Here is a 12322-nt window from a genome sequence, read left to right as displayed (position 1 = left end):
AGCAGGCAGGAGGGTGGGTGAGCCAGGCACTGACTCCACAGTGTGTCAGCATCCTGCCCCCTGAACCTCTTTCCCCTCCAGAAGAACAGCTAGCCCCTGTCAGGCCTGAGGGACAGGCCCACGGGCTGGGCAAAACACTGCAATAAAAATGGACATAGACCAAATGGCCCAGGGAATGGGCGTGACTGAAACCCTGCCTAGGACTGAGAAAGGACCTGATGGTATTCAAAATAACAGGCCTCTGAAAGTAAGACCTTGTGCTAAAAATCTTTAAGGGCGTGTCTGGTTCTTTCTCAATTCAGACACTTTATATATGTACATATAGATCCCAAACAATTTGTATTTCAATTTACTTCACCACGTGTGGTTAAAAAAAAAAGTTAAACTCCAAGACTACATAAAAAAAGTGATGCTGACAACTAGTAATTAATCTCAAAGTCTCCCACAGCAGCAGGAGTCCACACGGGTGACAGATTAGGGCCTGATCCGTATGTTTGCACAGAGGAAAACTCAGATTGATCAGAATTGCCAACTCCCACCCCCCTGCCTCCCCAGCAGTGTCTCCTAAATATTAGTCTTTTGTGTTCTACTTGCACTCCTCTGCCATAACTCTGTACAACCTACACTATTATTTACCTGATGTTTTTCTTTAAATTGACTTTAAGTCAACTCATTTTTTGCTTAGCCTCTTTTTTAAAAAAACCCCCACTGTATTTTATTTTGTTTTTTAATATTTTTATTGATTTCAGAGAGGGAGGGAGAGGGACAGAGCAATAGAAACATCAATGATGAAAGAGAATCATTGACTGACTGCCTCCTGCACACCTCACACTGGAGAGCGAGCCTGCAACCCGGACATGTGCCCCGACTGGGAATAGAACTGTGACCTCCTGGTTTACAGGTTGACACCAAACCACTGAGCCACGCCAGCAAGAGTATTTTATTGATTTTAGAGAGGGAGAAATATCGATTTCTTGTTCCACTTATTTATGCATTCATCAGTTGCTTCTTGTACGTGCCCTCATCAGGGATTGAACCCGCAACCTTGGCGCACTGGGACAACACTCTAACCAACTGAGCTACCCGGCCAGGGCGCTTAGCCTTTTCTTAAGCAATGACATCCATGGTACCAAGGGTGTGACAGCCAAGTCACATGTTTACTAGTGCAAGCTAAATTTCCATAACGGAAAGTCAAAGTGTCCCTTATGCATCATCACTGAAAAACCATCTCGTGTAGCACCTGTGGCCTGAGCACCACACCTTGGAAAGCACACGCCTCGTGCTTGTTAGTCTTATGGCTGTTCACATCTTTCAGGGAAGCTCCATGCACATCTGGAAAAAGCCAATTTTCTCCTGTCTGATAGAGCTTTTTGTGTGGCAGTGGCTGTGGGTATGCCTGTCACTACAGAGCAAGATCACTATTGTGTGGCTTCCTCTTCTGGGGGCCATGGCCAAGAACCAAACTGATTTGCTGGCATCTGCCCAGATGGCCTGCTCCCAGTGTACAGAGCTGGAGGGCACTCACACAAACCTGGCGAGGGCCTGGAGAGCAGGTCCCAGCCCCGTTACGCCCTCTCATGGCCTTCTACCACACACCAGCTCACAGGGCCACAGGCACAGGCTGGGGAGTAGATGTGCGTGCCAAGTGAGCTGGGGCCCACAGTGCTGAGACCTGGCCACTAACAGTCAGTGAGGAAGGTGCTCAGGTTTCACGGGCAATGACAGTAAAACTGAAAGGGCATGCCTTTGAATGCTGGGGGTGGCTTCTCTGTGACCTGCTGGGGACCTCTCCCTATGAGTAAGTTGTTGCTGCCACTGCCACCACAGCTGGTGGAAGGCACAAGCCACAGAACACTGGCAGGCATGAGAAATTCGGCTGAGGCCCAGTCTGCTGGGACTACTGCTCTCACCTCATTCAGGGAAAGTGCCACTGCTGCTGGCCACCTTCCCAGGGGACTTGGGTCATTCTCTCTCCCCATGGGGCTGCCAACTTGAGGGTGACAGACATTCTGCCAAACTTGGCCTGGGCATTTTCAAATATTTCACTTTTTATTGATGTAATTGACATATAACGTGTAACGGCTTGGGTATTCTGTAAGAACAGCACATGGTCTCCCTCAGGTGCAGTTGACAACCCTCCACTATTTCTCCTTACACTGTAGGAGCATCTGCATCCCTGGTCCTCAGTGTCCCAGCTCCTGGAGTTCTCTACTCCGCTTTCCCACTGCCAGGAACGTTTTTCTCAGTATCATAGGCCCTGAGATATCTTTCTGGGTGAGAGGGACAGAATAAGCACTGACACTGGTGAGGAAGGAACAGGGGCACTGGCATCTGTGGTGACAGGGCCTCAGGGCCCTAACTGAGCAGGGCATCTATGCCACTGCCCCACTGACTCCTTTCACATCTCAGTTTTTCTGTCTCCAGAAATGACACTCCAGCCTGGTTTGCCTCTAAGGAAGTGGAACTAGCTGTCAGTTTTGACCCTGTGTGAATGGGCTCCTAAGACCTTATTCCATCAGACCTTTAGAGCTGGCAATAGGCAGAAGGGCCTTTAGGCCAGTTCCAAGGGACTAGCTGGGGGCTAGCTGAGCTACTTGTGTGTTCTGATGACAGGACAGAAGCAAAATCTAGGAGCAGGGTCAAGGGAAGCAGTCTGAGTTCTCCGAGCTCTGGCTCCGGGCCAGAAAGGTGAACAGAGGCCATAGCCTCTTAGGGAAGTGGCAGCCTTGTTGGTTCCCCAGGGGTGGGGTGGGGTCAAGCTGTATGAGGGTGGTCAGAGTTGTGCTGCCATCATCCGGTCCCAGGGACACCCGCAGACAACTTCCCTTAACCTGGCTCTGCCCAGTGAGTCACCACACAACTGCTTCCTGTTCCCCACATGCCCTCATGGAGTGAAGGAGATAAAATGAAGCTGATCTCTCTCCTCCTGGGGTACCAGAGGGCCTTTGACGTGGGGGGGGGGGGCCGCGGTTCATACCTGGGTCATGAGACTGACCCAGTCCCCTCCAAAGAAGAGCAGACTAAGAAAGGATCGGGAGTCTGCAAGTCCTTTCTGTGGGTGTCTGTGTTTCCGGCCCTCTCTGAGTGGCGCTGTGTGTGTGTGTGTGTGTGTGTGTGTGTGTGTGTTTAGCATTTGCCCTCCCAACTTTTCCAGATTTTACCCGTCAGATTCCTGGCAGCTGTGCACGGCGCCTGTGCCGGCCGTCACGTCCCATTCCAATCTCTGGGTCGCACGGTGAGAGAAGGACACAGGATGCGCAGGGAGTGAAAAAGTGATGTCGGTGGGGAGAGTGCCAAGTCCCCACTCACAGCCATGGGACGCTTGGGGAGAAGGGGAAGCATGCTGCTGTGGAGTTCAGAGGCCGGTAGTGAGATTTATTTTTGTTTGTATGAGTAAAAAGCTGCAGAAGCCTCTGGTACGGGGTGAGGGGGGCGCAACTGGAATGCTGTGATTCAGACAGACTGGCCCTGGCCTGGAATCCAGTGTGCTGACCCGGAAGGAGAGCTGCACAGGAGCTGAGACTGGCTACAGTGGTCCTAGGACTATGAACTGAGAAGTAGGGGAAAGCTTTAACACTTTGAATCAGACCAGTGGCAATAAGGACTAAGTGGTCATAAAGTGTGAAAGAGAAAAAACTTAATTCTGTTTCTGGGAGGTGCTAAGTAACAGCTTTCTCTGAAGTAATGGAGTGTCCTTCAGCAAGCTGGTGGGGAACTTGGAGAGAGAGAATCCACAATAACATCCAATGAGGAAGCTAATAGCTGCGGGTTTCCAGGAGCGGCTCTTTTAGAGGCTAAATTCCTTTTTTTTTTAAAAAAATATATATATTTTTGATTTCAGAGAGGAAGGGAGAGTGAGAGATAGAAACATCAATGATGAGAAAGAATCATTGAACGGCTGTCTTCTGTACACCCCCTACTGGGGATTGAGCCTGCAATCTCAGTATGTGCCCTGACCAGAATCGAACCTGGGACCCTTCTGTCCACAGCTCTATCCACTGAGCCAAACTGACTAGGGCTAAATTCATTCTTCTAGACACTGGGATGGTTTGGGGATGCTAACCCATTGAAAATTGAGACACTGAGAATTACAAACAAAGGTAATGCAATTAGTTCACACAGGAATTCTGGGACGTGAAGACCGGATCATGAGAGGTCCTTAAGTTTTCCTTCTCCTTAGGACTCCACAGGGAGCGTGGCTGCTTCCTTTCTTCTACAGGGTGAGGGAATAATTTATTCCTGGGCCTCTCTGGGCGAGCAGAGCAGTGTCTTCACCAGAAACGAATTTTGTTAACATAGCAAATTTCCACAGTCACCTTGTATGTGAAAGTATCTAGCAAAACGGCTGATACATGTATTCGCAGCTTAACAAAGCTCAGTTTCCTTTCTTCCTGCCCTGCTCCATTTCCCACCTTCTATATATCCAGGAGGTAAATATCTGGGGAAACCACTAGGGAGCAGAGCTGGAGGGGAAGGGGCCAGGCAGAGGGCTGTTCATTTCTATTATGAGACTCGTGGTAGTCTTGTTGTTGTTGGTTTTAACTACATGTAGGTACTTTTAAAAATGAAAAATGGAAATGAAATAAAAAAATAGGAGTTGGTGCCCTGACCAGTTTGGCTCAGTGGCTAGAGCGTTGCATGTACCTTGGTTGCAGGCACATCCCCAGTGGGGTGTGCAGGAGGCAGCTGATGGATGTTTCTCTCTCATGGATGTTTCTAACTCTATCCCTCTCCCTTCCTCTCTGTAAAAAATCAATAAAATATATTTTTAAAAAATAGGAGTTGGTAAGATAACCACCAACAGCAGAGGAGGCAATTCCTTCTTGAGCTGCAGAAATCAAAGGGAGCAGATACTGTATTTGCTATAGAAAGCAGAGCCACCAGTCTCCCCGGGGAGCAGGACACTGAGCATCTAAGTTTGGGTGCTCATGAGAAGGTTGTGTTTAGGATCCCTTCTCTGGAGGTCCAAAGTTAAGTACCAGAGAGCCTAACATACACTTTCCTTCTTTAAATTTTTATGTATTGATTCTAGAGAGAGAGAGGGAGAAAGAAACTTCTATTTGTTGTTCCACTTATTTATGCATTCACTGGTTACGTCCTGTGTGTGCGCTGATCGAGGATTGAACCCAAAACCTTGGTGTATTGCGACCACACTCTAACCAACTGAGCTACTTGGTTTCATTTAAAAAAACAAAACAAAAAAACAAAAAAAAACACACAAAAAACGGTTTCAGAGAGGAAGGAGGAGAGAAATATTGATGATGAGAGAGAATCATTGATTGGCTGCCTCCTGCACGCCACCTACTGGGAAATGAGCCCACAACCCGGGCATGTGCCCTCGACCGGAATCGAACCTGGGACCCTTCAGTCTGCAGTCTGATGCTCTATCCACTGAGCCAAACAGCTAGGGCTCATTTTTAAAGTTGTGAGTATGATGACTTGCTTGCTACTTCTGACTGTTTTATGAGGACTGATCTTATTTTCAAACTAGACTGTAAGGAGCTTAAGGAGAGCTGTCTTTCCTTACAGTTTCTCTAACACCTTGCATCTAGACCAGCAGTTCTCAACCTGTGGGTCGCGACCCCTTTGGGGGTCGAATGACCCTTTTCACAGGGGTTGCCTAAGACCATCAGAAAACACATATATAATTACATATTGTTTTTGTGATTAATCACTATGCTTTAATTATGTTCAATTTGTAACAATGAAAATACATCCTGCATATCAGATATTTACATTACGATTCATAACAGTAGCAAAATTACAGTTATGAAATAGCAACAAAAATAATTTTATGGTTGGGGGTCACCACAACATGAGGACCTGTATTAAAGGGTCACAGCATTAGGTAGGTTGAGAACCTCTGATCTAGATGGATATATCATAGGTGCCCAATAGGCTAAAATCACAGAATCTCAGGGTTGAAGGGCACTTTAAAGGTTGAATTTTAGCCCCGTTGGCATGGTTCAGCAGTTGAGCATTGAACTATGAACTAGGAGGTCATGGCTTGATTCCCAGTCAGGGCACATGCCCGGGTTGCGGGCTCGATACCCAGTGTGGGCCGTGCAGGAGGTAGCCGATCAATGCTTCTCTCTCATCAATGATGCTTCTATCTCCCTCTCCCTTCCCTCTGAAATCAATAAAAATATATATTTTTAAAAAGATTGACTGTTATCTAACTCTTGTTCTGAGAATGCCCAAGAAGTGTGCCCTTTCTTGATAGTAAGGGAGTGACAGGGCTGAGCATGATACCTCTGAACTTGCTCCAAGCAGCAGCCTAAGGTGTTCCAGCCAACAGGCTGCCAGTTCTGTGAGAGAATAGAACCTTGTGGGTGCTGGGGAGCCAGGGAGGCAAGGAGCTGAAGCAAACCGGAGGCCCAGGCCATGGTGTGCGAAGAACCTGGAACAGGCTCTGGAACGGGTTCGAGTGGGGAGGGCGGTTGCCCGGCTCCACAGGCTGATGTGCTTTCCTGCCCTGGCGTGAACGTGCCCCTGGCCTGGTAGTGTGCACTGGCTCCCACCCTGTCTCCGACAGCTAGGAGCCAGGGCTGAGTGTCTGTCTTCCGCTAGCTTCCATACAGGTGTGGGGGGCTCTGTGCATGCCCCATTGTTCCACAGTGCCCCCCCTCCAGCTGGGTGGCAGTGTGAATGGGCTGCAGCTATATTTAGAGTAAAACTCCTGGGGCCATCACAAAGGAGTGACTGCATCTTCAGGAGGGTGGGTGGGTGGGAAGGGGACAGGGGAGCGAAGCTATTTTCAGAACACATGTCATTGCTGGCTACAGAGCAAGACTGTGGCCATAATGCGGAGGGAAACAATAGCTGTGGCCAGAGGAAGAGCCTGTTATGTTTCAGGTGGGATGTTTGCAACTGCTCAGGAAACCTGACCCCGCCCGACAGCAGCACAAATCACAGCAAAGCTTCATGGAGGCAGAGAGGAGGCGGGGGATTCACAGGGCCAGGGCCAGTGCGAGGTGCCAAGAGGCCACGCCTCATGCCTGGAGGAGGATTTTCAGTGACTGCTTTGCCCGGGGGGCCTGCTTAGGAATGAAACACTTCTGACCAATTTCCCAGACAAACTATGTACCCTGCTGTGGTCTCTGGACACCTCCCAAGAAAGGCAATGGGAATAAAAAGAACTGGAAAGGTGGGAAGTGGCAAGGTGGTCAGAACCAACCCAACATGAAGACAGCTGTCTCAGGCAACAGGCAAAGCCAGGGCTGAGCTCGAAAGGGTCACCTCAAAGCCCCGGGTGGGCAGATTTGGCCCCCTAGCATCCAGGGGCCTGCCTGGGAGCCGGGCCTCCAGCTGCACAGGCCCTGAGAGCTGCCCACACCCCTTTTCTGACCTCCAGTCGGCCTCACTTACCAGCCTCTGTGCAATGCCGGAAGCAGGGAAGGACAGGCTGTGAGGTACGGAGGGAGGCCGGGCCCCACCTCCCCCAGCCCCACAGATGAGCTTGGGACCAGGGGTCTAGGTTTGAGCGGGGAAGTGGGGGTGTGGCTACAGCTCCAGATCTCAGTTGGACTTTATAGCTGTCATGGGGGCTAGGAGGATTTTTTTCAACCCCATCTTCATATCCCCTTCTCCAAACATGTGTGGTTCCTGTTTTGCTGCATCTGTAAAAGGCGCTGGGAGCTGGGGACTCGCCTTACACCTCTCGGTTAACACCCCTGGAGACGGATGGAGCTCAGAGCAGTGCAATTTACAGCCCATCTCTCCCATCTTAATTCACTCGATGCTCTTCTCTTCCTTATTGTATTAGTGTGACCCAGGTACCTGCCAACAATAATGGCCTCTCTAGCTAGGAGCCTCTCCCCCACTCCCAGGACAATTTATACCTTTTCCTTGGGATTTTCCCCCCTTAAAGTAAACAAAAAGAGGAAAAATAAGAAAAGGTTAACATGGGTTTGGAGCGCTGCAGCCCCATGGTTCTGGGCAGGGAGCCAATGGCCCGAGGGCACACACATGTGTGTGCTCTCCCAGAAGGGCCTTCACCGGCCCTGTTTTACAGCCACCTCGGCACAGACTCCAGGGTTCACGCATATGGCCAGACAGATGTGTCTGGCTTACGTTCAAGGCTGGAAAATGAAGAATTATGGAAGTGAAGGGCCCCGGGCATTAAAGGGGGGGGGGGGGAGAAGGGAAGGGGGGAATTTTTCCTCTGCTGAGAAATCCTCCTGTGGCTGTGAGGCTGGAGGAAGAAGGCTGACAGGAGGCAGGGCCGCCAGCAGCGGTTCATGTGGGGCCTGTTCTTAAAGGGGCAACAGCAACCCCAGCCTTGGTCAAACCACAGCAGGCCCTTGGTGCCTGGGCCTGAGCAGCCTACTCTAAAGGAGGTGGCAGGGAGAATAGGCTTTCTGACAGGGCAGCCGCTGGCACCGGAAGTCAAGCTTCATACAAGACCTCCTATTTGTAAGGTGCTGCTTGTCCGTGGAGAGGCAGAACTGAACACAGCGCTCTAGACAAGGCCACGTCCCCATAGCATATGCTCCCACAGCATCCTGTCCTTCTCTTTTGTAACAGTGCTCACTCACACTTCAAGTCACTGGCTTCTCCGCTCCACTGTACACGATGGGATGGGACATTTGTTCCCTTCTGAGCCCCTGACCACCTGACTAAACTGAGCTGAAGATAGGGTACCCTATTCTAAGGAGTTCACAGCACAGTAGAGGAACAAGTCCAGAAATAAGTGTAATATGAGATGTGATGTAAGTTTCACACATGAAGTGTAAGTCAGTGCTACAGAAACACTGAGCAGAGAGAGATTAAGTCCTCCTGGGGGGAATCAGGGAAAGCTTCACTGGGGAGATGGAGTTTCATCTGGGGATTGAAGAAGGAATAGAATTTCAATAGGTAACAGGAAATGTGGAGCAGGAAAAAGGGAAGAGCATGAACAAAGATCCAAGAGTGGGAAAGGAGAAGAGGGTAGTACAGTGGGGCCTTGACTTACGAGTGTCCCGACTAACGAGTTTTTCGAGATACGAGCCGTCTCTCGGCCAATTTTTTGCTTTGAGTTGCGAGCTAAAATTCGGGTTACGAGCCAGCTTCAGATACCCCACCACTAGTTGGTGCAGCGAACGTCACAGTGAATGCCACATCAGCCCAGCATCACGTGTCTCACTCGTTCACAATTGATTTGACATACGAGTAATTTGAGTTACGAGCTCCGTCATGGAACGAATTAAACTTGTAAGTCAAGGTCCCACTGTATTGTCCAGGCAGGAGGGCCTCAGTCTGGGCACTTTACATGCACTGTCATTCTAAGGTCTGAAGTAGGTGCTGCTACCACTTTTATTTTATAGATGAGGCTCAGAGAATTTAAACACTTTGCCCAATGTAATACATAGATAAGGGCTCAAGGGGTTTGGGAAGAGGTTGTGAACACACAAGAAAGCCTTGAATGCAATAATAAGGACCCAGCCAAGCAAAGGCTCTGATGATTTCTGAGCAGGAGAATGGCTCTTCTGGGAAGAGAATGATGAGGACATGTAAGATGCACTGGAGGCAGTGAACGTGGCACGTAGGCTGTGGGCTGCGCTACTGCAAGAGGTGCCATTCACAGGCTACAAGGTAAGCAGCACCCCCAGGAGTTGTGCGACGCAGAGGCCTTGATTGCTATAACCCAAGTCAGTACCTGGCTTCGACTAGCAGTAGTGGCAATGAGAATAGAGAGAGGGGAATAAATGAGTGAACAGATAGATTTGATAAAAAAATAAAAAATGAAATCAGACCCAAGGGGTTAAAACCCAGCAAGGAATTTAAGATGATGCTCTAGTTGCTACCATCTATTAAGTTACTCAACGAATACCTGCTGAGTGCCAACTCTATGCGCTGGGACTAAAAAGTAACAGAAAGGAGGAGGAGACCAAGCAAAGAATAGTGGTGAGGAAGCCTAGGTCAACAGAGAGAGGAAGAGAAAAAGAGAGAGAGAGAGAGAGAGAGAGAGAGAGAGAGAGAGAGAGAGAGAGAGAGAGAGAGAGATAGAGATGAGGGTTCACTTGTTAAACTGAAGCTGGGGGAAGGCAGCTTCAGGGTCCAATGCTACAGGGAGGTCAACTATGATGGGGACTGAGACTTATAAAGGCAGGCACTTGGTGACTTAGGATACAGATTATATAATTGCTGAGTGGAGAATCAAGACATAGAGGTGGTGAGTATAGGTAGAACTTTTGGTAAGACCGATGGTGAGGGAAAAAAGAGCCACAGAACAGGAAGACAGACGTGAGGATGAAGCTGCTTAGTGGGCTACAACAGAGACCACAGGAGGGCTGAGGAGGCAGTGCTGGCTACAGAGCAAGACTGTGGCCATAATACGGAAGGAAACAATCCTTGGTTGGGGTGGATGATGCTGGCAGAGGGATCACACACTGGGTTCCAGTGTGCAGGGGACATGAAAATATCTAAAGAAAGAAGGATCCCAACTGATGCTTATTCCCTGCTTAGGCCGGGGCTCTGTTTGATGGGTGATTAGAACAAAATTAGCCCACAATGACATTTATAAAGCACATTCTGTGTGCCATGCACTGTGCTAAGCACTTTACATGGGCCGGTTTTTGTAGGCTTCACAGCAATTCTAAGAGGTAGGTGCTGTTACCACTTTCACTTTACAGACGAGGAAACAGGCTCTGAGAAATTAAACAATTTGCCAAAAATCACAAAGCTAGTAAGTGGTGGAGCCCAGACCGTGGTCAGGTCTGCTTGACCTCATGCACTGAGGCCTCTGCCAAAGGTGAAGGGTGTCTGAAAAGAGCTGAAAACAGACGTTCCTAAAGGGGCCTGACGCTTCCCAAGCACATAGTTAAATAGGAGAGTGTGACTGGCTCTTCCCTGTCTGCCCTGAGCCCTGGATAAGAGGCAGTGAGCGTACAGTGCAAGAAGGCAGACCTGGAAGAGCCATACAAAAACCATGCTGGCCTGGCTGGGTGACTCAGTTGTTGGAGTGTTGTCCCGTGCCCCCAAAAGGTTGCAGGTTCAATCCCCAGTCAAGGCACATGCCTAGGCTGTGGATTCGATCCCCGGTCGGATTTGATCCCTGGTGGGCAAGTACAGGAGGCAACGGATTAATGTTTTCCTCTCACATTGATGTTTCTGTGTCTCCCTTCCTCTCTTTGGAATCAATAAGCATGCCCACGGGTGCAGCTTAAAGGAAAAAAGGAAAATGAAAGAAAAACTTGCTGGAAGTGGAGGTATGGGTCCACAAAGGGCTGATAGTGGAGGAATCCTCGTGTGGAGATCAAGCAGTTTCTCTCTGGGAAGGTTTAGAGGTCTGCAGAGGGGCTCGGCCATCACACTGGGAATCCAGATAAGCAGACTGTGGCCATGACATTCTCCCCCCCTGAGGACAGGTGTTCTCAACAGAGAGTCCCTGGCCTCTCTGGGACTGTATGGATAAGGTTCAGGAGAACTTCAAAACTTAGATCCCAGGAGGAGGGAGCCTCCAGGCACCAAATGTGCTATCAGAACTTAGTGACAGAAAAAGAAAACGAGGTGGAACCAGACATGTGAGACTTTTCCTGAGACGATCCTGCTTACCCCTGCTCCATTCTCACATCCCCTCATGCCCCTGATGGGAGCCATCCTCCCAGGCAGGCCCCACCTGGATCTTTTCTTGGCGACGCTGCTGCTCGGCTATCTTCCTGGCCAGGGCCAGCTTCTTGGCCCGAAGCTCCTTGATGTCATCCTCGCCCCCGCTGCCTTCAGCCTCTGAATCTTCTTCAAAGTCTTCAATCACCACATCCTCCTCCTTTGAGTGGCGAAACAGGCCAGGAAAGAGAGGATACTGTGAGCCCATGACACTTACCAGGCCCATCTTTCTATCCTTCCCGCACCCCCACTCTAAGCTTCTTTAGACATTTCTTACAAAGGGCCCCAAGGTGTGAGGGGTAAAGAGAAGCTGTTACTCCCTCCCTCACTGTTGCTCCCTTTTGTACTCTAGGACTTTTTCTGAATGCCAGAGTCAGAGACCACACTGTCAGTCATTCTCACGGATAACTTTCATGTTTCTACTCACAGCTCTTCATTCTCCTTTGCACAAACTCACAAAGTCAAACTTTAGGTCTATTTTTGTTTTGAAATCACCAAAGGGGAAAACAACAGAGAAAGTTAATCAACCCAATTTAAATCTAATTCATGCTAATAATCTGATAGGAATCAATTCTGGCCAACAGCTGGGAGTTAGGCATGGAAGCTCCCTTGCCCCAGACAGCTTCAGGGAGCAGATGCTGTAGCTCAGCAGACCTTGCCCTAGTTTCTTTTTAAGACCACAGCCTGGTGGTGTCAGGGCTGGGCCTCCTTATAGGAATTCACATGACATGACCTT

The 12322-nt window shown here is 49.4% G+C and overlaps 1 protein-coding gene across 1 annotated transcript in view; it reads right to left on the bottom strand.

Annotated features, from left to right (window-relative positions):
• SMG6 (SMG6 nonsense mediated mRNA decay factor) overlaps positions 1 to 12322 on the bottom strand; it is a 214777-nt gene that overhangs the window by 8490 nt on the left and 193965 nt on the right. The window contains exon 15 of the mRNA XM_081109365.1: positions 11600 to 11746. Within this exon, the coding sequence (XP_080965491.1) occupies positions 11600 to 11746 (147 nt within the window). The remainder of the gene's footprint in view (positions 1 to 11599; positions 11747 to 12322) is intronic.

Source organism: Myotis nattereri (assembly GCF_964212035.1).
Source record: "Myotis nattereri genome assembly, chromosome: 16".
Lineage (NCBI taxonomy): Eukaryota > Metazoa > Chordata > Mammalia > Chiroptera > Vespertilionidae > Myotis > Myotis nattereri.
This window is presented reverse-complemented; position numbering and strand designations above follow the sequence as displayed.